At 42.7% G+C, this 24,267-nt stretch overlaps 1 protein-coding gene across 1 annotated transcript in view; it reads left to right on the forward strand.

Moving 5' to 3' along the window:
- The first annotated feature begins 2,484 nt into the window (after nucleotides 1–2,484).
- Nucleotides 2,485–24,267, forward strand: part of tmem131l (transmembrane 131 like) — a 46,522-nt gene continuing 24,739 nt past the window's right edge. Inside the window, exons 1-4 of the mRNA XM_076294178.1 lie at nucleotides 2,485–2,673; nucleotides 3,390–3,460; nucleotides 5,689–5,732; nucleotides 22,316–22,387. Coding sequence (XP_076150293.1) covers nucleotides 2,550–2,673; nucleotides 3,390–3,460; nucleotides 5,689–5,732; nucleotides 22,316–22,387 — 311 coding nt within the window. The 5' untranslated portion in view covers nucleotides 2,485–2,549. The remainder of the gene's footprint in view (nucleotides 2,674–3,389; nucleotides 3,461–5,688; nucleotides 5,733–22,315; nucleotides 22,388–24,267) is intronic.

Genomic DNA, 24,267 nt, shown 5'->3' on the forward strand with positions numbered 1-24,267 from the left:
TAGTCGTAAGAACAGATGAAAATGTGAGGGAGACAAAGGAAAAACAGCAATATTATTTAGTCTATGTCCAGTATTTAATCCTCATTCTCGAAAATGATTTTTTGACATTGACATTTTTTTCAGTTTTCAAAGACTGATATAAAAAAGTACTACAATATCTATATAATTAGGCTAGGTCATGAAAATGTGAAGGAGTCAGTACAACCGATAGGCCTGTGCCACCATTTCATCAACACTCAGCAATATTTCATCATTAAATCATTACCATCATTAAATTAACTCTATGCAGAATTAGACTACGAAAATGTGGAGCAGACAATAGCTGTCATTAGTTAATCAACATGCACAAAGAAAACTATTTTAAAAATGTAGGCTATGTTTTTGCTTTAACTTTATGCACATAACTGTGATTGGTCAACTCGCTCTGTGTGTTGAGCCGGCTGCTTCAAGCAACCTGTGGGTATTAGCATCATACTAGTTCGCTAACATAAGCTTTGCAAATAAACTCACATATTTTGGTTACAATTACGGGGTTATCCGATTATAAACTGTCTATCTGCCAGTAGCCTAACGTTTTGAAATGAACACTTCGTATCGCCAACGAGCAGCAGTAGAAGTTCGGTGGTGAGCGACGCAGACATCAGAGACAAAAAACTTTGAAAGGTTTACGCCGACGTAAAGGCAACTGCATTGTGTCGAGGCAGAAGCATAAATTCTATTCACCAGCACATCAGTGAGGGTGTTTACGTCGTATGCATCCACGCACAAATGTATGGGCGTACAAATAGCAGTCGCTTTCAAAATAAAAACAACGATATTGATTTGCATGCATTATCTCTATGCTAGGCTCTTGATTATTGTTCTTTCACGGACCTTACGCGGGCCAGTCAGGGAAAGCCCACGGGCCGGATGTGGCCCGCGGGCCGTATGTTGCCCATGTATGATTTAGAGGGTGTCATAATGACCCTACACTTCAAATTCTGTGCAGTTTTGAACCTGTGTCAACCAAAGATACCTGCGATTACAATGCCTTGTTTTTGCTTTTTCATTTTTATCTAGGTGGCGCTATACATCAAATGAGTGGTTATGGGATGGATTGACATGGCCCTTTGAGACCAACATACAAAAAAATGTGGTCCTCCTAGGCCCTACCCTCCTTTTGGGGGTCCAGTCCGGGGGGGGGGGGCGGATCAAAACGAAAAACAATGGTTCTGTGTCATCCTTGTGGGGCTACACGCCCACCAAGTTTCGTGCACACCGGTCTTTCAGTGTCCCGGGAATCGTTGACATAAAATTACTGTGTGGCTGCGCAGCGGTCATAATAATGGATATATGTATATAACAATTTTTTATGGTTCCTTCATGTGTATAAAATGCTAAATGTTTATTCAATTTTATACCATCAAGAGGTCTAGAAACATGCTTCATGATAATATAATGTACATACATATTTAACATCTTTTCACCTTTCTTTGTGAAAGACAACAGCTAGATGCAGTCAAGACAATTCATTTTCTGATCATGCCATCCACAAATGTCTAATCAGTGCCTCTTCTAATAGATCTTCCCCCTATATCAAACAGATATTCAATGTTACATTTGGTGAAGTGCAGTGTAGGATTACTGAGGGAAGGTACATGAAGAGATTACTTTCCTCTCAAGACTGCCAAATAACTAGAACTTCAATCAAAGAGCAGGCCAATGCCCCATCTTGAAATGTTAAATGTCTTGGATCCGGATCTCTATAATTTCATGGGTTCCTTCTTTGACCCAAGCTCTACCTCCAGCAAGTTTCATGAGTAGTAAAAATTGTTAGTGTCTTGTGTAATCCTGCAGACAGACAAACAAACCAAATTGAAGGCATTGCTCTTTGGCAATAAATTACTGTAGGCCTATTCACTGTGCAACTGCTTACCTGATTCAAGGGCTAAATTATCCATATGCTTATTCTGGTTTAAGATTGTTTATCAATTCAGTCTTTAAGTTCACGAAAAAAGAAAGAATGCCCTAAGCATAGATACATAGATAGACAGATAGATAGATACTTTATTGATCCCCAGGGGAAATTCAAGAAACAGGTAGCCGTATGCAGCTTATATGCAAATGTTGCAGATGGGTCCTCCTGGCAATATAGCCTACTGTGTTCTATTTCAAATATTAAGTAGGCGGGGGAGAATAGGCTTTTTTGAACTGGCGAGAAACGCTGGGCCTAGACAAAAACATAAGTGGAACATCATAACTTGCCTTTTAGTGTATACTTCCCAAATGTTTATTTTGTAGTCCATCGTAGTACTATACAGGTAAATAATTTCATACTGAACACTTCTGGGGTCATTGTGTCAATCTATGCCAAATATATTTTCTATTGTTTCAGCGCCTGCGGCACACGTGCAGACATATCGCCTTGCCCTTATAGACGGCGCCCACTCTGCTGAGCTAGGAGGAGGGCGAGGTATAGCCTGCAAGGGTGTGTGAGGGGTAAATGAGAGAAAGAGAAAGCAGCTTGCTACTAGCGGACATACGGTAGGCTGCTAACTGAACATAGCAGCATGGCGGGGCAAAGGGACTTCCAACAAGGCAGCCACTGCCACAGAAAAACGTGGATTAATATACTACTTGGGATCTTACAGCTGTTATTATCCTGCCTTCAACATGGAGGTGCTCAACTGCCAGGTCTGAGTTGGAGCTATTCTGTTTTTCTGACAACGTTAAACTGATTGCGAAAATGTCGGAGAGAACTGAATGCTTGAAATCTGTCATGCACCAAGTCGAGCTGCGAAAACTGGAAGCTACTCTGATTCTGTAACAGTTACTAGTTTGAGTTCAAAGTTAAGGATTTAAAATAGTTATTACAACCCATTTTATCACACGTTTACTGGTGTAACTTACTTGGCACTCCATTAGCATCAGTTATACATTTAGCTTTCATTTCGACCTGGCCGTTTTTGTTGAGTTTCCTGTGTAACATGCACAGCCTATTTCAGGGCTCTGAACAGTCAATCTTAACTATTGTCGTAGAGAAATGTCATTGACATGCCCAACAGCATTATTACTTACATGGAAAGACGGATGGGATACTAAGTATGTCGTTAATTTAAGTTATAGGTGTACTTTTTGTGGGTATACTGACTAATTTTGCTAGCAAAACTAGCGTTCTCGGAATCAGTCTAGATAGGTGAAAGCCGCACGCCTTTGTCATCCTTGAGCAGCCAAAGCTACACGTAAACGTGCTCATCATATTTGCAGATCATGTGCATCGATAAACGCCTTCTTGACATAAACCACGTTAAAATGTTCCATTACCAAGGACTGATACTATGTTCAGGCTATATCGTGTTATACCCATGTGTTTACACTGTATTCTTTCTTCCTTGCTTGTTTGTATTAAGCCCTTACTCCAGTGCCCAGCGTGGTGGAGGTATTGCAGGCAGAAGATGTGGACTTTTTGGTCCCTACACAGGTATGTGGATAAAACAAAAAGTCCTAACTTACAGTGCTGTTCCAATTTAAAAGCTGCGAGTCAATAAAACATCACACGCATCCGATGCGCAGTGACATCACACAGTCTCATTGTTGACTACTGCCTTTCCCGTGGCACATGTAGAATGGAAGCGTAAAGGGCAACATTTTGTATCCATGTTGGCCGAAGCAAAGACTGTTCTGTCTGAAGTGTACAATTTAAAATATTTGCCTTTACAGTTGTTGAGAGGGGTGTTTTAAGCAAAAGGTCTTACATCTTATGGTTTCGACTGTGAAGAATAAATTAGTTCGAGGCGGGAATTCGGGGGTATGTGCATATGGACATTGCAGTCACCGGACTTGCATTAGTTACATTGACAGTCAGTGCGGGGAGTCATCGTTTTTTAATTAAATTTCGGACACTTCTTTCACACAAATCAGAAAAGGTAATTCAGTAGAATGTATTACATGCACTAGGCTACTGCGTATTTTTGTTGTTTTTACCCGGCTGTAAGTTTATTTTTCAGTGCCAGTCGATGTTGCACCTGGGAGTTGAAGAACCAGCTTTATGTTTTTTTTTAGCTGTGTTGCAATGAACTGTGAGGTAGATATGGTTCGCTCTGCGGTCATAGACACAGGTGTGCAGACAAGATAGTCTCATGTTTGTAGTGTTTCACCCACCCGACAAAGGTTTGCAGACTATCAAGATGCAGTCCCACAAGTTTGTCAAATGTGTTTAAGCCCAGTCGATAAAGGCTCATTAAGGATAATATTGGGTGACAGGGACCTGTGTTTAGGACGTGGTATAGGGTGCATCACTCTGACTGAGATGTCAAGCATAGCTGACTGAATAGATACCATCTTGATATTTGTTATTTGAGGCAGACGTGATCCTGAGCTATGAGGGTGTATCTACTGTCTGTGACTTGGATGAGGAAAGGAAGGGTATAAGTCCACCAGTAAAAAAAGAAGTCTAAAGAAGTACACATGTTTTCCCTCTTGTTTTACTTCAAAGAAGGAGGGGCAATCTGTAAAAAAGACTTGGTAGCTGTGGAAACATTATGTACTATTTGCTTGTCACAGCTTGGGAAAGATCCAATTGAAATTTGAGCTCAACAGCCAATCAAATCACACCTCCTTTCTGTGCTCTGGAAGCAATATGTTGATTGGCTGGAATTGTTTATGACTTGGTCAGCATTGTTAAAAATCCAGTAATGTGTATGCACACCAGATTTATTTAAAGCAAAGCTAGAGGACTGTGAGAATCAATTTCCTGAATTTGACAAACAGCCTATTAGATTAGAATCTGGGACTACACCTTGAAGTCACTTAACATAGCATCTTATGACATGACATTTACAATCCATAGTCTGTGATATTGCAAATACCCCATCTCCCCACCATGTCTAAACACACAAGGTTTGCATTTAGAAAGTACAAAAATATGTTTACAATTAACAGGTGTTGAATATTGGGGATGTCTTGACAGCACATATGAAAGGAATTTAGTGAAGCTTCTTGGCTTTAAGCCATCCCAACTGTAAGCCATCCCAAGATTGAATAAGTGTCCGGGTAGATTCCATTCAGAGTGACCTAGTGGCATGTTGTACCGCCATCCCCCCATATTGTTATTGATGTAGCCTATAGGGATAGCCTATATTCATAAGGAGTTATGTTGTTGGCATATAAAATACCAGCTGGAAATGTTCAGTTCTGCAGTTTACAGTCCTCTCAACACTGGACTCATTGCATCGTTTGTAAGTAATTTATTTAAATCCTAGTACTCCCACATGCCTGGCGCTATCAGCGCGCACAGAGATGCTCTACAGGCACCTCTGTGCAAAGGAGTAAAAGGGCTAAATGACTTACTGGGCAAATCTACCCTACAGTAGGCTAAATGTGTGGCTGAATCATCAGCTGTCATTATTTTGATAAAGATATTATTATGCATCTCGGCAAATGGTTTTGGAATAGAAATGAGGTTTTAAAGAGGTATTTTTTTTTTTGCCTATGTTCTCGACACAAATTATTATATAGTTGAATATGTAAAATACCCATGTACATTTCCAGCTCTATAAAGATGATCGTTCATGTACATAATCGCTGGCTCTGTTACTACATGATGAAAGGCTTTAAGGGAGGGTATGCAACTCTTGCAGCAGCTGTATATAAGCATTACTAGCGGTTTGTGCTTCCCTAACCTGTGCGTCATGGTATTGTTTTCCCCAGGTGGAGGAAGAGCGCAGCAAAGAGAGTCTCCCACAGGAAGAGAGGTAAGATCTCATTACCCCACCTAAACTCCCCACAGATGCTCCCTCTGCTCTGCCTGCGCTCCAGCTGTTAACAGCTGATCCTGAGCCAGCCTCAGGAGCCTCAGGCAGAAGCTGCTTAGGGCCAGCTCTGATCTGCAGTCAGCTGCTTAAGTGTGCACAGAAGGCTCCGTGCACCGTGTTGGTGTTGCATATGTGAAGTATCTTGCAGCGTTTTCACATGAAGTCTGTGGAGAGTCTTGTGTAGGTACTCCCTGTGTGAGGACTTAAGAGGAGCGATGAATGTTAGACAGGAGAAAACATGCAAGAGCACATAAACATAGCTGAGCCCAGCGGAAAAATACCACAGAGGCATACTGTGTTGTGATTGGTGGAAAACATGCAAGACAGGTGGACATATGTGTTTGTTTTTCCTCTGTGGAAAAAAACAGGTAGGAAGGGAGTGACCGATAAAGGTCAGAACAGTTTTAAGCTCTTAAGACTTCCTCACTCAGTGATGCATGTCACTAGGTTTTGCATGGATTCCATACATTGATAATGACATAATGTCAGTGCCACACTGGTTGAGGACTGTATGCATCTTTGGATAAGAGGCTGTAATATGCAGATCATTTTGTGGTGATGAAAGGAGTTATATATCACATGCCCAATCCATGGTAGTTGTACTCTTTAGCACAGCCATGTGCTGTGGGTTGGTGTGTGTTTATGAGAGGGGGAAATCTGTGAGTGAGAGAGAGGGGGACACGGAGAGGTTTACTGCACAGTTCTACATTCCAGACTAATGACTAATTTTAGAACTCCTTGAAAGAATATGGAGAGGAGGTCGGACAGGCTAGGGGAATGGTGCGCTCATAGGAAGCAGTTTTCCCATCAAACAAGGGGACTCATTCATACTTTTCTAAGTTGCTATTCATTAGCACTTACAGGTCCTCATTAAAAGGATGTTTGGTGACTTATAGTTGACATATGTCTATGAAGCTTTGAAAATGAGATGTTTAAAAGGTGTACAGTAGCATTCCAATACTGTTATATATCAGAATTGGAAAGGCCCATTCCTTGCCCTGTTTACTGTGTAAAGGTGCAGCTGAAATACCTTCATAGATGCTGACTGAACTGTGGATCGCATGCTCCTGAATGCCTAAAATATACTTAGTTCATGAATTCTTTGAAGGTAATAAATGTATCTTGCAAATACATACTTTTTAACACTGCAATTATACATTGTACCTACGTTCTCTGTATGTTCCCATGATCCATGCTGTTGTTATTCCTGTTGCTGTTATTTAATTAAGCATTCATGCCACATTAGATAATCAGTTTATGGACACCAGCCAGGGCTATAGCTGCCTGTTAGGAATGATATCACCAAAAGTGGTTAAGCCTGTTCTCTTGCAAGGGAAGATGAAATCTATTGTAGTATTGCAAACTCTTTTTTTTTTTTGTAGTTTTGCAATCAGGACTGTTGGTTTGCTTTGCTGTTTTGGGGAATGTGTATAGATTTTGTCTTTGAAGCTGTTCCTCATCTAAGGTTAGCCAGACCAGTGTCACTGCAGCCACTGGTTTGTGTCAACTTATTTAAAGTGCTCTGACAAAGGGATGTGGCGAGTGTGTTTGTCCTCGTGTGTGTGTGTGTGTGTGTGTGTGTGTCTGTGTGTGTGTGTGTCTTCTCTCCTGATGGGACACAGTGCACCTCTGTTTCGTTTGCGATGCCTTAAAAGGAATGTAGTCTCATGTTGTAAAATGTGCCTCATCACTGATCTGTATGCTGTTGTGTATTTGGTACTTTTGAAAGGTAGGAAACACTCCTGTACATCAGTCAATCACTGACCCATAATACCTTAGAGGTCACAAAAAGCGAGCATTTGACCAGTTGTCAGAGACTGATGATCCCAGCGGCGGCAGGGGCAGCAAGGCCTTTATCCCACAAGCTGGCTCATTTGGAAGTCCTCAGGGCTGGCTGTGAACTGCTTGAGTCTGTCTGAGCTGCTGTCAGGATTAGACCCTGGGCGACGTGCTGGTGTAGAGCTGGCGGGCTCCTAAGGTCCTGCCCGCACAGACCACGGTTATCAGCTCCTTCACTAACTGCCACCACTCCCCCTGCACTCTGAGGCTGTGCTCTGGGATGGGGGAGGGACTGAGTCCAGCTCCCTGCACTGTTCTCTGATAATGACTCCAGGTGAAGACAGAAGTGTACATGTATTTAGAATAGGTTTGCATTCATATGCACTAAAATTGAGCGTGACATCGAGGACCTTGTAGTATTTTTGATATAAGAGATCGAATGACAAATAAAGCATAGAAATGGTAGTTTGGGTGATAATTAAGAGCTCATTGTGGCAGTGTGGCATATGTACTTTGTCTATAACTACTTTTGATGTCATTTTAAATGTGCAGTACCTGACACATAGATAAAAACATATGTTGTTCCCATCCAGGCTATTATGCATGGTGTAGTGATGACACGCCTTGAAAAGTGTTCATAGCCTGAGATCACAAACAGGATGGATAAAAGATGCCATTTAGCTACCAAATCTCCATAATGCTTATGAAGTATTTTGTGTGCATGTCTTCACTGACCCTGCACATCCATGTATGGCAGTGTTTGAAGACACCACTGTGCTTTCACTCTTGAGAACAACAAAAAGTAGTCTAGCCAGTTCTTAACCACATATGTGCTGGGCTGAGCTTTTCTGTCTACCCGCCCCTGCTATCTTCTGCTAGCAGCTGTGTGGTGAGTGAACTAGCACAGGTCTCTGGTTTCTTATATGCTGGGCAAAAACAAGTGGCCAGTTGTGTGGTTAGTGAAGAGCTCTGCGAGTTGTGCATAGCCGGATTAAACGGCAAGCTCAGACCATGTGTGCTACTTTGGTACTTTTGGAAATAAAACCGCCAGAATTCTGAAAATAGAGAAGTGAAATGAAACTTGCTGCTTGATGGTGTAGGTTGTAGGAGTCTTAAATCCTGCTGGGTTTGCATTCAGCCTTTCCCTTTAAATGCTGTGACACTGGAAGGTTAAAAGCCTCAGCGAGTTCACACAGTGAGAACATACCATGCAGTTGAGTCTGGGCTTTGTGGCTGGTTTGGCCTGTAGCTTGCTTGCATGTATCCAGACGTTGGTGATGGTATCTGTTCACAACCACGAAGAGAGTTTTTTTTTTTCTATAGGGACACCTTAAGAGTTTTATTCAGACGCTGAGATTTGAAACCTGACACTTTTTGGAAATCCTTGAAAATAACAGCAAAGCCTGTCTGACCTCACACGTGCTGGAAACAGGACTTGTCGGGCAGTTTTCCTTCCTAGTGAGGATTGTGTAGGAAATGTTTTTGAAGAGTTCACCTTTAAGACACTGAATGCGACAGAACCTCACAGAGATGTCAACAGTGCTGCTGACTGGCGTTTTTGCAAGCCAGTTAAAAACAAACTCTCAGCTGGAGCTGGGGCACACCCTCTCACACACCCCCTACTCTCACTCACACACTAACACACCCCCTACTCTCACTCACACACTAACACACCTAGGTCTTGACCAAACAGATGAGGGCACTTGAGTGAGCTGCCACAGTTGGAGAACACTGCCTTACTGTGTTACCTCATTCTCCCACACACCTGAGATGCCACAGACCTCGAGCCATATGTTCTGAAACACTGCCCCCTCTCAGACGGCACATCCTGCTCTATAGGTTCACTTCACTGGAGATGGATTAACAGTAACCTCTTTCAAATAGCATTTAAACATTTTGGAAAAATACTTAAGGCAAGGGTTGTGGAAAAAACTGGTCAAAGTTATGTTTCTTAGTGTTTGAAATATAGTAGAATTCACATGGTAATGATTTATTTACATTTTAGTACAGGTGGTGGTCTGATGAACTCAAATGTCTCTTTTTGTTTATTGCTTTTATGTGTTACAGTTCACAAGTTCACAAACCCAGATGCTTGCTCATGCCACCAACCACTGGTTGACAGGATATTATTGACAAGAAAAGAGACCAATGAGACCAGCCCCCTTTTGACTCTAAACTGCAGCCTGTCAATAATCATGTTAATGGAGCGCCACCATTAACGCCTTAGAGAAGAGATATCGCCTCTGACCTCTGACCCTAGCGGTGGCACAGTGAGGGGTGCGTGGTGACATGATGCAGTCTGACAGCTTAAGAATCGACTGGCACTTCCAGCAGTGAAAGAGCATCCGTGCAGCACTGCTGTTATGTAAGGCCACACAATGGCTACGTTTCTATGCACACCATATTCTGGTTTTGGCAGTATTCAGAATAAGATGTTTTCATGTGAAGCAGAAACTGAATACTCCTGTTTACATGTAAATCAGTTTGCTGAATAAAGCAGCGACGTGCAGTAGAAGTAGTGTCTGCGTCATGACGTCTCACTCACTCATTCATGACCACAAAATAAGTTCAAGAAAAGTTTATAGGCCCAACAAATGACCAGAGTCCCTCTTCCAACACTGTTTATTTATTTATAACAAATGTAACCTAATTGTTTTTGGAGCTTACCATGGGCAATTCAATTCGTTTTTTTTTTTTTTTAAATAACTTTTTTGTTATTATTATTATTATTATTATTATTATTATTATTATTATTAATAATCTGCAATTACCAAACCCAGAGTAGAGACTAGATAAGCCTTCTGTTTGTCATATGAATTCTAGTTTGGTATGCATGCTTGAAATGCATTTTGTTGTAGGCAGCTTTGCAGAGATTTGTGTAGTTAATGTGTTTAGAATGTTGGTTTGTTTTTCCTGTGTATGTTTTGTTGTGGGACAGGTGATGAGTTATTGCATTTACTCTTGCTCCTCCTACTGTCACTTACAATAGATGGTCAGCTTCTCCATCTGGGGAAGTTGTAGTCTGAAAGGGGAAGTGAACAGTTAAGTTATCTATGGTTTGCCTCAGAGAAAGATCTAGAATATTGCTGGCAGTACTGGATTTGTCAACAGGCAACACATTGTTTCCAGAAATACTGTAAAGTACTGTAAATGTTGGTGAATGAGTTTCTAATTGCCTCTACTACCTTTTCTGCTTTCAGAATAGATGCATTTCTTGAAAATGTAACTTGAAACCTTTTTAAATTTCCTGTGGTTGTAAACATGAAGGGCGTCTGATATACTTACAGCAAGATGGCCTCCCTGTTGTCTGCTTTAGCTTTAAGCTAGTGGTTATTCGTTCATAAAGCTAGCCTGTGTTAAAGCAAACCCATACATACGCAACATGTACTTATGTTTCTAGCCGTCTCGCACCAAACCTTTCTCTGCTGTAAGACACTTATCTCCTTTCAGCACACTGCTGTTTAATCCCTTGCTCGTATAAAATGTGTTCTCCCCATCAGCTGTAGCGGGTGTACTGAGTTCTCCTCTTGCACCCGGCTTGGACCAGAGCCACCGCTGCTCTGTGTGTCCATCTCTGACCGGCTGTGGATCGGCCCGTCGCTGCAGCCATACCAAAGCCCCACTAGACTGCAGGGCTTGGAGTGAGGCTGGAGCGTCCAGTCCATAAGGGAACCTGTGTGATTGATTGGCTCGGGCGTTGTGCGGGCAGGCCTGTCCCTCCCATGGCTCGGTGGCTGCCAAGGCTGCTCTGTGCTGCCTATGAGCTCACTGCTGCGCTGACTCAGTCTCTACGTACGCCACAAAAAAAGAAGCCGTCTCAAACATGCCCCGTCACACTGTTAGCTGTGGTGGGTTTTCTTTTTTTCTCAATGCATAAAGCACACCCTGTACTTGATGGCCTGCTTGATGAGGTCAGTAATAAGGAGACGCGTCCGATATATGTGTGTTTGTGTTTGCATGTTCCTTTTGATGTGGTGTATGCTTACCAGCTCTTCATACTGTAATAAACGTACAAAGTTTGCATGTTGCTCTTGACATTGGGTTCTCTCTCACCCAAAAAAAAACATGTCCCTTCTCAATCTCTGCCTGTATGTCTGTCTATATCTGTCTATAGACCCCTCCTATAGCACTATAGTGCAGTGAAAAGCTGGGAGATGAACCCTCCGAGTGCTAATTTTCACACCTCCTGCTGTCCTACGCCCACACATCCCTCTCTCTCTCTCTCTCTCCCTACCCGCTGCCAAGGGAGGCTCTTACTCACCCAGCCGCAAATAGCAGCTCCAGCCTCTCTGCTCTCCTGGCCCTGGGGTGGGTCTGCTGGAGTGCACACTCCAACTCTAAACAAGTCGCTCCATGTTTCAGTGCGCTCTTCTGTGCTGTTTGAACACGCATGGCACAGGCTTCGTGTGAACCTGTCCGCCAAAATTGGACTCTTTGTTGTAGTTTTGAATGAAAGGTAGCAGATGACCACGATGATGAGCTATTTGTAAAGTAATTGTTTTGCGTGTGGATTGAGGCTTCAAACAGTCGAGTATGTGCTGTCTGCTTTGGGTGCTTTGGAATCCAGGGAACCAGCTTCCTTCTCACTAGACGAGCCTTCAGCGCTCCCCTTAAATGCCTGTACTGATACACCCCCATTCACCTGAGGCCTCCACAGGGTTGGACCACTCCACGTTATGTCACTGCCACATTATGTCAATGGCCTGTTCTGTTTGCTAATAAGACCGCGCTTACTCTCAAAAGTTCTCCTACGAAGTTGTGGGTATGGTGTGTGTGTGTGTGGTGTGTGCGGCGTGCTGCAGTAATCTGTGTTTGCACTACGGCAGATGAAAAAGAGCAAATCTTCGTAAGTGTATCAGCAGAGTTTAGATAATAGTGGCTATCAGTTCAAAAGATAACAAACACCAGTGTTACTGGCATCTCGTCTGCATTTTCATGACGAGCAGGCTGCCAGAGATCATTTACTCTTCTGAGGCGGCCGAGTAGGTGATGGGACTCCATTATGAGGAGTCAGCAGTGGACCATGTGAAGGGTACTGTTTGTCTCGCAGAACACACTTCAAACAGCACACTCATGCAGCTCCTCCTTGAGCAACAGTAAATTGGGATTCTAAAACAAAGAACGGGGGGGGGTGGGGGGTGAGAATTTGAACAGAATTAATGCAGATTGCCTGCACATAATAAGTCTCTCCTCCAATCTCTGTTCTCTGACACCTTACTGTCCTTTTGTTCTGTGGTAGCTTTTTGTCTCACGTAGAGTGTTCTCTGTCAGGGAGGGAGACTAATGAGCTCATTGGTGTTGGCAGTTGTTTGAAATTGCTATTTGTAATATACATCCTTGTTATGTAAGGCCTGTTAGAAGGCATCCTTGAATAATAAAGACCTGCTGATTAGTTTGGTCAACCAGTTACCAATCAGAAACCTTTAAAAACTGGAGCTCATGTTCTGTTCAGCATGAGATGATCACCAGGCTGAGTAGCTCTTTGCTTAGCTTTGGAAGTATAAACATCCAACTTCCTCTGGCATCTCTTAAAATGGCCATCTCTAGTATCCTATTGGATGTTTTACTATGGTGCAAATGACTGCTGGATTTGAGGCAGATAAAGCATGAGTCTGCTTTTACTTCTGCAAAGTATGTGGAGCATCTTGAACCACTTCACTGCCTCCCAGGACTATGGCTTTTGCCATTTTGGGTTCTATTCCATTCTTAACATTCAATGAGATCATTGTTGTTGACCCCGTGGATGGCTCACTTGCACAGCCTGGATCAGTTATTGCTTATTTCGCCCTCCCTGGCATATTTGCTGTGTGCACTGCGTCACGAACACTGTTTTTACGGCTGAGGTTTGCGAAAGCAGCTGGAGGACGAGAGGAAACAAAGGAGGGCTGTGAATTTGGGCACGCTGGTATGACCGAGGCCCCCCTGCCTCCCTGTGGGACTTGCGAGTTGTAGCTGCCTTCGTTGTTTTTCCAAGAAGAGCGCGTCGGGAGGGAGTGGAGGTTTAAAAGCAGCAGGCCCGGCCCACCCTGGGCACAGCGCTCGGCTCGTCTCTGTGTAGAGTGAGGTGGACGCCAGGTCCGCTGCCTGCCTTCAGAGCCGTGCGGCTGGGAGGACTTTGGCAGGTGATGAGGGGTTTAAGCGGCAGCGTGACATCCTCACCTCACTGCACACACACATTACAAAGACATCAGGCTTACATCTGGGAGAAGTGCACTCACTCCACAGATGATCTGATGTGAGATGTTTTCACTGGGACTGTTCAAACATGTTTTTAAATTAAGGCTGATTCAACCTTGGTGTTATTTGGTCTGAACCCCTATGAGCAAATCTACAATAGACAATCTTAACTCCAAATTATGATCCGGATTGTAAGACCTTTTTCAGTGTGTCTGGAGCCATAAGGCTAAGGCTCCATCTGGCCCATCTATAAACTCTGCTCCCCTCCGGTCAGGCGGCTGAAATGTGATCGACCCGATTAGCCGAGATCAGAGCACAGATTACCTCCCTCACGGAGAGCGCAGATGAGCTGCAGGATTGGCCACTCCCTGCAGTATTCAAATTGCCCTCTGCTTCCTGTTTTCTACCCATGCAGGAAATAAGCACCCCACGCCATTAGAGCCATCTCTGTTCTCTTTCTCATTTTTCTGTGATCTCTGAGCAGAATGGCTTGTAAGCTTTAGGCAAGCAGCCTGTAGGGCATATGAGAAGAGACATTCTTCAGGGTTTAAGAACTAATATAGAGTGGTAGTTGGGAACGGTAGATATTTATAGCTGGATTCACATGTAGCGTGTTGTTATTATCTAAGTCAGGGGTCTCAAACTCAAATACCTGTGCTAGCAACCTTAGCTTATAAATAAAATAATGATGAAATAAATATTAATACAAATTATAAAAACAAACAAAAAGCATAAAAACAGGTATGCTTGTGTTTCACACCAATAACTAATAACTAATTTAAACCTGCATGACAAACTTTAGGCGTCAGGGTTAAGAAAACACCATTGGATTTTGACATCAAAATTTCAAAAGGTTTGAAAGTGGTCAGAGATAAAGTCCTACTGTACATATAAAAATCTTTGAGTATAAACAAAAGTTTATGAAGGGGGTAAATTTACCCATCTAATTTGCCACTGGATGGCAAGCACCTCAAATTATGCACCTTTCAGTAAATACTGGATGTTGAACATATTTGAGCAGGTTTACTTTCTTTTTTGTCATATTACCCATATAACAAATTAACAAGAAAACAGTAGGCCTAATAACAATAGTAACAATAGTAAACTATTATTAGCCTATATAACCACAAACCGTTATTATAGGCCTACAATAAAGTAGCCTGGTCAAATCAGTTCCTATCGTGGGTGACTTTGTAGTTCTTCAGAGCCCTATTTTTACTACCCCTGCTGTCTGCCACGTCCATTACGGACACGATCTTCACGATTACCACTGCCACATCCAGCTATGTTGGGCAGAGGGTCGAAATAAGCATGGTATGCTTAGTGGACACCATCATATACACGCAAAGACGCACCTCCATTCACAGACGCACCGTGATGATCACTGTCATTAGTCGATCAAAATCTCCAAATGGCAGATATTCTCCTTCAGAATCAGAATAGCTGAATAACATAGCCTACCCAAGACTTCATCACACGTGAACGTTTTTTCAACATTTGGTGTCGGCCTATTTCTGTTTCAATTTGTGCAAAATTATGGCCTGCATCGCTTCCGTGTCATTAAAAACAAATGCACGTCTTTGTGTTTCTCGCGTGTAATACAAGTATTTCCTGAAAACTTTGTGCAGCGAATTTGGGCTTGAATCGAAGCTCTGGATGTCTAGCAACTAGTGGAGGAGAGTACAAATGGGATTTGTCACCGTACTTGGATATATTGTCTATTTTAACCAGTGTTGTTATTTCTCGCAATTAAAAATACCTTCAAGGGCCGATTTACATTATTATTTTTTGACATTAGGTCGCGGGCCGGAATTGGGCAGGGCGCGGGCTGGTAGTTTGAGACCCCTGATCTAAGTGATGGCTTGGCAGTAGTGGGATTGCATGTGAAACTAAGAACTTCTTGACTTGAGATGTTTAAAAATGCATAAATATGAGAAAGAAGCAATAAGCCAATGTAGCGCTGCAAATATTGTCCTGTACGGTGTGTAACTAATTCAATGAAAAGGTGCTTCCTCCGATGACTTTATTATTCAGTGTTTCCCATACATTGACTTATTTGTGGCGGCCCATCACAATATCAATATTGACCACCACACAATGATTTTTCCAGGTTTTACTAAATTGTACTTAAATCTGATTAGCATCGCTGCGCTAATTTGTTAAAAACTGTTGCATTCAAGTTAATTCTGCAAATATAATTTAATTCTGTGGGAAACACTGTATTACATTGCATGTTCAGCAGGTTGAAAAATCCCAGTTATTAGCCTGAGGAGGTGGAGAGTTGCTCTAACATGTCCTCTGTGTTTTTTGAGCTTGTGAAATTATGCAATGCTAACACTGCTCTGAGCAAGCAATTGTAACAGTAATACATAGCTTGCTAGTCACAGCATGAGAATTGACGTCCTCTGCCTAGTGAGAGTATAAACAAATTTTGGATGTGATTGAGATGCATGGTTGTGCAACATGGTTAGGTCAGTGATGGAAATTGCTATTGTTCAGTTCAAGCACTAAGTTGGAATTATGTAAAGGAAGTTACTTGTAGTGTTGTGTTTGTGCAGTGGCAAGCAGTCTCTAGAATCTAACATGGTGCCCGGTATGGTTTCTGTCTCTGATATGCAGTATCGGTTTCAAGAGACTGATTGAGCACAAAGCATCATTTCAGCGTTTACAGTCTAACCCCCTCCTCGAACATTAAGCTCACGGTTTTAAAGGATAGTCGACTTCTCAAACAGCTTTTTCCCAATGGGCTGTTGTAACTGAGAGGTTGTGACATTTGGTTGACACAGCATACCAGAGCTGTAATAATTCACCATGTTATTTCTGAAAGATGCCAGGGCTGACTGCATGCTTCAGTATGACCTTTCCCAAATAGATGTGCCTTCTGCAGATGAATTCATTGTTAACAAAAATCATCAGTTGAAGAAATAAATTAAAGTAAATGGGTTCAGCATGAATCAACAGTCGCTATTCACTGCGTGAATTTTCCTAGCCAGATTCACCTGGCTAATCAGACACTGACACATTAGAAAACTCTAGAGTAAGTGTGACCTTGCTGTGAAAACCATAGTGCGTGTGTGTGTGTGTGTGTGTGTGTGTGTGTGTGTGTGTGTGTGTGTGTGTGTGTGTGTGTGTGTGTGTGTGTGTGTGTGTGTGTGTGTGTGTGTGTGTGTGTGTGTGTGTGTGTGTGTGTGTGTGTGTGTGTGTGTGTGTGTGTGTGTGTGTGTGTGTGTGTGTGTGTGTGTGTTTGCGCACGCTCCAGCATTGGTGTTAATGAAAGGATGAAGGATTGGGCTTCCTACTGACCATCTCCGACTCCCTCACTGGGTGTGTGGCGCAGGGCTGTAGTGCTGGGCGGTATACCGTTTCACACCGTATACCGGTGTATATTTTCGATATGATATGAATTTTTAATATACCGCCATACCAGTGTATTTGATTACACAACGTTTGGAGACAGTGTTTCAGACAGGACTTTCTTCACACGCACGCATGGTGCCAATGCAAGGCATAGTGAGGGTAAACACAAAACACCTTAAGTTTTTCCCCTGAAGTATGACCCTTAAGGCTTAATTTCTTCTTAGGTAGGGGGTTTATTTAAGGGTGTTGCACAGAATACCTTAAATTGTTTCTTTAGTTAAGAAAAAACATTAAGGGATAGGCTACTGCATTGAAAGGGATTTACCGTCAGAAAATTCTATTGAGATTGTTTAACAGCTGTAACTAGCTGGCTAGTAGGTGATGTTAGTTAGCAACCCACCAAACACAGTGAAGTTTAATGTTCTTATCATTCATCTCACCTTAAGAATATTCGCTGAAATTATCCAGGTAGCAAGTAAAGCATGTTATAGACATGCACTGAGCAATACTAGCTGGCTAGTTAGAAATTATCCTGACTGTCATCAGTGAACCAAAACGAACTTTGTTAATGTTTTGCCTAGCGAACCGAACCGAAGCTCATGGCAGGCTAACAAGACATCCACATGAAGTTAACGTTAGCCTACCACTAACGTCATGTAAGCCACACAATAACAATAAGGCATGTTTCTGATAGGGCTATTTGACAGAGTAAGCATATTAGCAGAGAGGTTTTATTTTAAATTGTATATTTTTCAAAAAAGTATAATTATTGCAAGTTTCACTACTTTTTGTATTGGTTTTATACAAAATGTTTGTGAAATTTGCACAGTAAAAGTTCTGTATTTTGACTGCAATTGTCTTTGCATTCTGATTAGATTCTTCATTAGAATCATGAGTGGCTCTTTGTAAACAGCATTTTCTGGGGCCATTCAAAACTGCATTACCACTAGTCAGTGTGGAGTTATTCTACATCATGACAGTAAAATAGACCATCCTTACTCAATGTACTGCAGCAATTCCTCTCCCAACTTGTAGAAAATGCTGTGAACATCTGATTATGCATGGAAAAAAAATACAGTCATATACCGTGAAACCATAAGAATTTTGAAAAGTACCGTGATATACATTTTTGGTCATACCGCTCAGCACTACAGGGCTGCCCTTTCCTCTGTGTCCCAGCGGTGTGGAAGGTTCTGCGCTAATCCATCAGTGTCGGGGCATCCATAACCCACTGTTCTCGCTGCTGCTGATGATGACATGGTTGGGATGTGAACTTTTCCACTGCCGGGAAACTGATCCCCATCATTCTGTCTCTGCTATTGGCCAGGCGGCCCGTGCCTGTCCAGTCGCAACAGGCATTGAAAGGCCTACCTGACCCCATGCTCACTGTGGCCAACGGGCACTGAAAGGCCTACCTGACCCCATGCTCACTGAAAGGCCTACCTGACCCCATGCTCACTGAAAGGCCTACCTGACCCCATGCTCAGTGAAAGGCCTACCTGACCCCATGCTCAGTGAAAGGCCTACCTGACCCCATGCTCACTGAAAGGCCTACCTGACCCCATGCTCACTGAAAGGCCTACCTGACCCCATGCTCACTGAAAGGCCTACCTGACCCCATGCTCACTGTGGCCAACGGGCACTGAAAGGCCTACCTGACCCCATGCTCACTGTGGCCGATGGCAGGAATTCCTTCCACTGCAAAACTCTGTGCAACCAGGGCCCACGCACTTAGGTCTCAAAAAATTCTGAAAAAATTACCAGGTATACCTATGTTACCCAGGAGACACACTGTAAAATTACTCTTATGTAAGATCAATACTTTCCAAGATACAGCCAGTTTTACAGGGGGAGGGGGGTGTCGATTTTGTTCGGCCTCTTTTTTTTGTCAAAGTTCACAAGCCCACAGCGCAAGAACTAAACCATGTAGGAGGCTCAAATTTTGCATGCTGGTACATAAATAGGAATAGTATGTAGCAAAATCGTCACGTTTGGTCTGGATAATCCTGCATGGTCATAGCTGTCCCTCAAAGTTGATACAAATTTTATTGGAGTTTTTGGCTGGGCTCTGTTTAAGCCTTCAGAAGACATATTTGTACTCAACATAGGCTCTTGATTTATTTTCCTTACTGAGATAAGTAGAAACACTCTCACAAAAAGCAATGAACAGAAAACAAATCCCTTCAGGGTCTGAACAGCAGACCTCACAAGTCTGAAAAATCATTTTGGTTATCATTTTCAGAGCACCCAAACACCTTGGGAATATACAAATATTTTTTAAATATGTTTTTCTTTATTCTCCATGATCCCTTCTTTTTGAAAACATCAAATTGACTTGTCTTATGCAAATCTTTCTTTTTTTATTTTCCACCCTGAACATGGGCAAAATTCCCAATTGACATCAATATGTTTTATATAGAGTCACCACACTGCCACCTGTGGTTGTATAGAGTAACCTGTGGTAGCTCTATACAAAACATATTGATGTCAATGGTGCATTCAGAATTTTTGGAGACCTAAGTGCGTGGGCCCTGGTTGAATTGACGTGGAATGACCCTAAAGGTAGCCACCCCAACATGCTTTCCAGGTCATTCTGTTTTGCCCATTGACAACTGAGTGTCAGTGGGCATGTTCATGACCCTATGCTGCATGTGGTGTGGGCACAGAACAGCAACAGAACACTGTCTCTGAGTGACTGGGAACCTCTCGACACCAAAGCTTTCGATTCAGTTATTTTCTTTACCACTGGACTGGACTGACCAGTGCTGTGTCTGGTCTTGCCCCTCTCTGCTGGTGTAGTAACCATGGCTCCTAAGCTATGTGGGCTTGGCTGTCAAGGCTACCAGCTGTTGAAAGTTTGGACAAGTCTTTGACAGTCTGTGGTGGTTAAGGATAGCAGCACTATGCAGAGATCTCTCTCCACATTCAGTTCTCTCATGGTTCAGTTGAAATGATAACAGTGGCCAATAAAGACATCCATGCTAGCTCATAAGTACCAGAGCACATGATGTGGCTGTGGAACCAGTGTGGTGGTGATTTTCTGTAGTGACTGGAGAGTTGCACACACTGTCCAGTTGTTCCTCCCAGAGCAGCAGGTCACTTGCAAGAGCGCTTCTTTTTTTGCCTCCAAGGTGTTGACCAGTTTTATCTGCCACCCATTGACAGAACAGCTGCAGTAACCTTCTGTCAACAGAGCCTTGGAGAGAAGGACACACACACACACTCGGTTACTTAGGATGGGTATGCTTCTCTATCAATAAAAGCTGCAGCTGCTGCTCCCACATGACTACTGCTTTGGCAGTAACTAAAACACACACACAAACACCAACACACACACACACACACTTATTTGTTGTTATTGTTCTTCAACTTGAGAGTTTGGGATCTCAAGATCAAGTTAACTGAAAGCGGTGTTAATACAGCATCCTGTACAAGCCACAATTGTCATAAAACAGTCTTACAAACCAAGAAACAAATATTACATCAGTTATGTGGATTTATTTTGCTAAAGCAGTAAGATCAGTAAAGAAACTAAGGTAGCCGTTTTTGTTTTAAATGGAATATCCATGTTACCCATCTCTTTAGAAACCTGGGTCTGCCCTTGGGGGTGGAATGGATTGGGCAACCCAACTAATTTCAACTCTGTCGACATATAGGATATTTTCCCCATTGACCTGTGTCCTTCGGTGTTATTGAAGTGTCAGTCTGATCCTTGATATGCACGTTGCCTTGATATACACGTGCCTCAAGAAGGAAGGGCACACTAACTGGTAGCATATTGGCTTGGTGCTCCGCTGGCCTTTGCTCAAGACTATTATCCATGTACACAGCCTGTGTGCTGAGGTTATGATGTAACTACTGTAGCAACCGCCGCAGTCTTATCAGTGTGCTGGTGAAGCAGGTCATAGTCCAGCAGGTGAGGAGGGTCTCGATATTTTTTTTTATTTTGACGATAACGATAATTAGTCGATATCCCTTAAAAGAAATTTGTAAAAGTCTGAGTTACTTTACAGCTCATTATTTGTGAATAGCATCAATACAATAATAACAAATAACCTAACCTGTGACTTTTTAACCAAATCAACCAATGCATTTTCACATTTCCAATTCTGCCCCCACTTGTGTGTGTGGCAATGACATGGTCTAGCCAGCTACATTAGAGAAGATGAATAGGCCTAACAGTTTCCCAAGAGAAAGTATGAAGCTGAAGTTCCCTTCAAAAACCTTTACTTAGGATTCACTGTAAAACTAAGCAGACCAACAGAGTACATTTCAATCATTTCCTTCGAGGTTTTGTTTAAGAGAAATCATGTAGGCTAACATTCCAAGTTACTGAATAGAAACTAATGCGTTAGCTTATGGCTAATGTATATGAGATATCCCATAGAGATGCAAACGGTTAGCATAATCGATTTTAGAGCGAACTTCAGTCCATTTACAAAAGGGTTAGGCCTACATGAGAACAGTTCTTTGTTTACAACTGACTATTAAAATACTCAAAGGCTAATGTTTTCTCTCCATATAATACCATGTAGGAAAAAACGTGACTCATCAATGCTACTTGAACAGAAGTAGCCGCACAAAATCCCAAGTAGCCTAACTCTCGCTGCACAAAATAAACATTAGGCTTGTGCGTGTGACAATGTGGACCCACTAGTGATCATGTGACCAGGGGCTTCTCTCGCATAGGCTACACCTCCTGGATTTAGTGAATGTATGGGGTTTCAAAGCGTGATTTCGAGTGTTTTTTTCCCCATAAGTAATTTAAATACTGATAATGTAAATTTGCACATCCTTAAAACAACAATCACGATATTATCGCAGACGATATATATCGCCCAACCCTATCGCCGAGTCACTGCCTTCCACAGAAAGCCTGTGTTACACCCTGCAACCATCTGACTCATTCTTCCATTGATATTGTTCATTGCTGACAAATTCCCTCATCTAAAGCAACCCCATTTTAACCATGCACTGACATTAATATACCATTAGCATTATAGCAAGAAATGTACAGACGTTGATGGGTTTTGAGTTCCAGGATCAGGCCTGACCACCCTTTTTGCCCTAGAAGTTGATATGTGCACTCTGAAGTAGGAGTTGATGCATGACTACTGATCCGTTATGGAATATAGACAGAACTAACTGTCCACTAACTGACTGTGTGTTTCTCTCTCCCTTCCCTTTCTTTCTCTCCCTGTCTCGGTCAGCTCTTCGTTTTATGGGCGGGAGAGTGGAAGACCACTCCGATTCCAGCCTCCAGCTCTAGAGTTTGGAACACAGTAAGTGATGCTTGCAGTCTTGTTCTCATAAACCCTCCAAAATGGAAATGCTGTAATATTTAGCTAGTTAAAATATTGTATGTGTACTACCAGGATTGTTTGGGATTTCCTTCAAATGATGAGGCCCTTATTCTGTTCAGACATTTTAGACAAACCAACAAGTTTGTCTTGAATTTCCCCTTGGGGATCAATAAAGTATCTATCTATCTATCTATCTATCTAAGTTGTTTCCCGTTAATTATGACAAATGCATTTAACAAGTCTATGGCATTGTTTGCTTTGCATTATGACTGATGAGGTGTTAAAACAAGCGTCATGTATTTGTGGTGATAAGTGTGGAACACTGAGTCCGATTGGCTGCACAGAATAGGGCTCTTTAGAGCATGCTTGACAGCAGATGGAATTGCCAAATATGGCAGTCTGTCTTTTCTCATGGGCTGTGTGGAGAGGATCAGGGAGAGGTTACGAACTCTGCTGTTTTCCTGCGGGCTCCAAAAACAACCAGAATAGCAGGAGCTCTGTTGGACTTGGATGACAGTCTGTTACTACGCACTGCTTGTCTTCAGAAGCATTGACATGACGCGCACACAGTTGATGTTTTGTGAATTCTCCTCAATCGCATGCTTACTACATAAGGATGTGGTAGTGAACGTCACGTTTAATTAAAGATTCATTGAAAGGTGTGGCTTATTATGAAGGTCCCATTTGTCAATGAAGCAGTCACATTAACCTACAGTACAACAGTTGACAAAACATTTGTAATCTCCAGTCTTTAGTGCAAATATTCTCTTTTAGTCATGAGCTAGATAGTTTGCCGATGTTTAATCAATCATTGTGATGATTAATGCAATGTCCAACAAATCTACTGGCTACGCCGACCACTGATGGTCACAGAGCAGCAGCCATTTTCACTTCTGCTTGGCCTAAAATAGTACATTCTCAATAGTACCTCAATAGGACCTTAACAATTTGGGCTGTACTCTTTCAAATGATTGCCATGTGAGATTGTTCCAAGTGGTGGTAAAAGGAGGCTATTCTTAAAGGAGTGACCCAAACCAATGTTGGATTGGCTGAGCACTCAGAGCCATCAGAGTCCTGTGCAGAGGCCTGTGTTCTCTCCCCTTGCCCCAACTGAAGCTGTAAATCTGTTATCTTACAGACTACACAGCCCTGTGTGGAGCTCACCACTCTCACTCTCTCTCTCTTTCTCTCTCTCTCTCTCTCTCTCTCTCTCTCTCACTCTCACTCTCTGACTCACTCTCTCTCTCACACACACACACACACACATTCTCCCTCCCTCTCTCTCTCTTTGCATGCATTTCCACCCTGAGCCAGCACAGAGAACAAACAGGCCTTTATTTACCTTATCTTCTAATTACATCAGTTTGTTTGTCCTCACAGCCACATGCTCCTGCCTGTTTACCAACTGGGGGGGGGGGGGGGGCATCCTTCCTTCCCTCTGGTAAAAAAGAGATCACTTCCAAGGAAGCCCAGAGAAAGTCCTGCTCTTGCCAAAAAGTAAGTCTCGGGATTTTACCTGCCTTGTGTGAGGCTTGGCTGGATGGCCGTTGCAAATTCACACATGGAGGCTGACCCGCTGAGCCGCCAGTCGCGGGGCCATTCCAGCGTGCTCCTGAGCCGCACGGAGCACCCCTGTCAGAATCTGATACGGGCCTTGCGGCCACTTTTATAGTGAGTGCCTCTCATATTGACATTCATGCACCTCTTTGACATTGATGGCTCCCTTTGACCTCCATAACATCAAACGGTAAAGAGCCAAGCTGCTAATGGTCAATCCGCACCCAAATGTCATCGGCCTGCTTTTTTTAGCACCTTGTGCTTTGTTGTGCGGTGGCCTTAGTTTGCAGCATGACATTTGT

This window comes from Alosa pseudoharengus, unplaced genomic scaffold (genome assembly GCF_046254945.1).
Source record: "Alosa pseudoharengus isolate Yale_2024_CS ecotype anadromous, Long Island Sound unplaced genomic scaffold, YU_APseudo_1.1 YU_APseudo_1.1_scf_2, whole genome shotgun sequence".
Lineage (NCBI taxonomy): Eukaryota > Metazoa > Chordata > Actinopteri > Clupeiformes > Clupeidae > Alosa > Alosa pseudoharengus.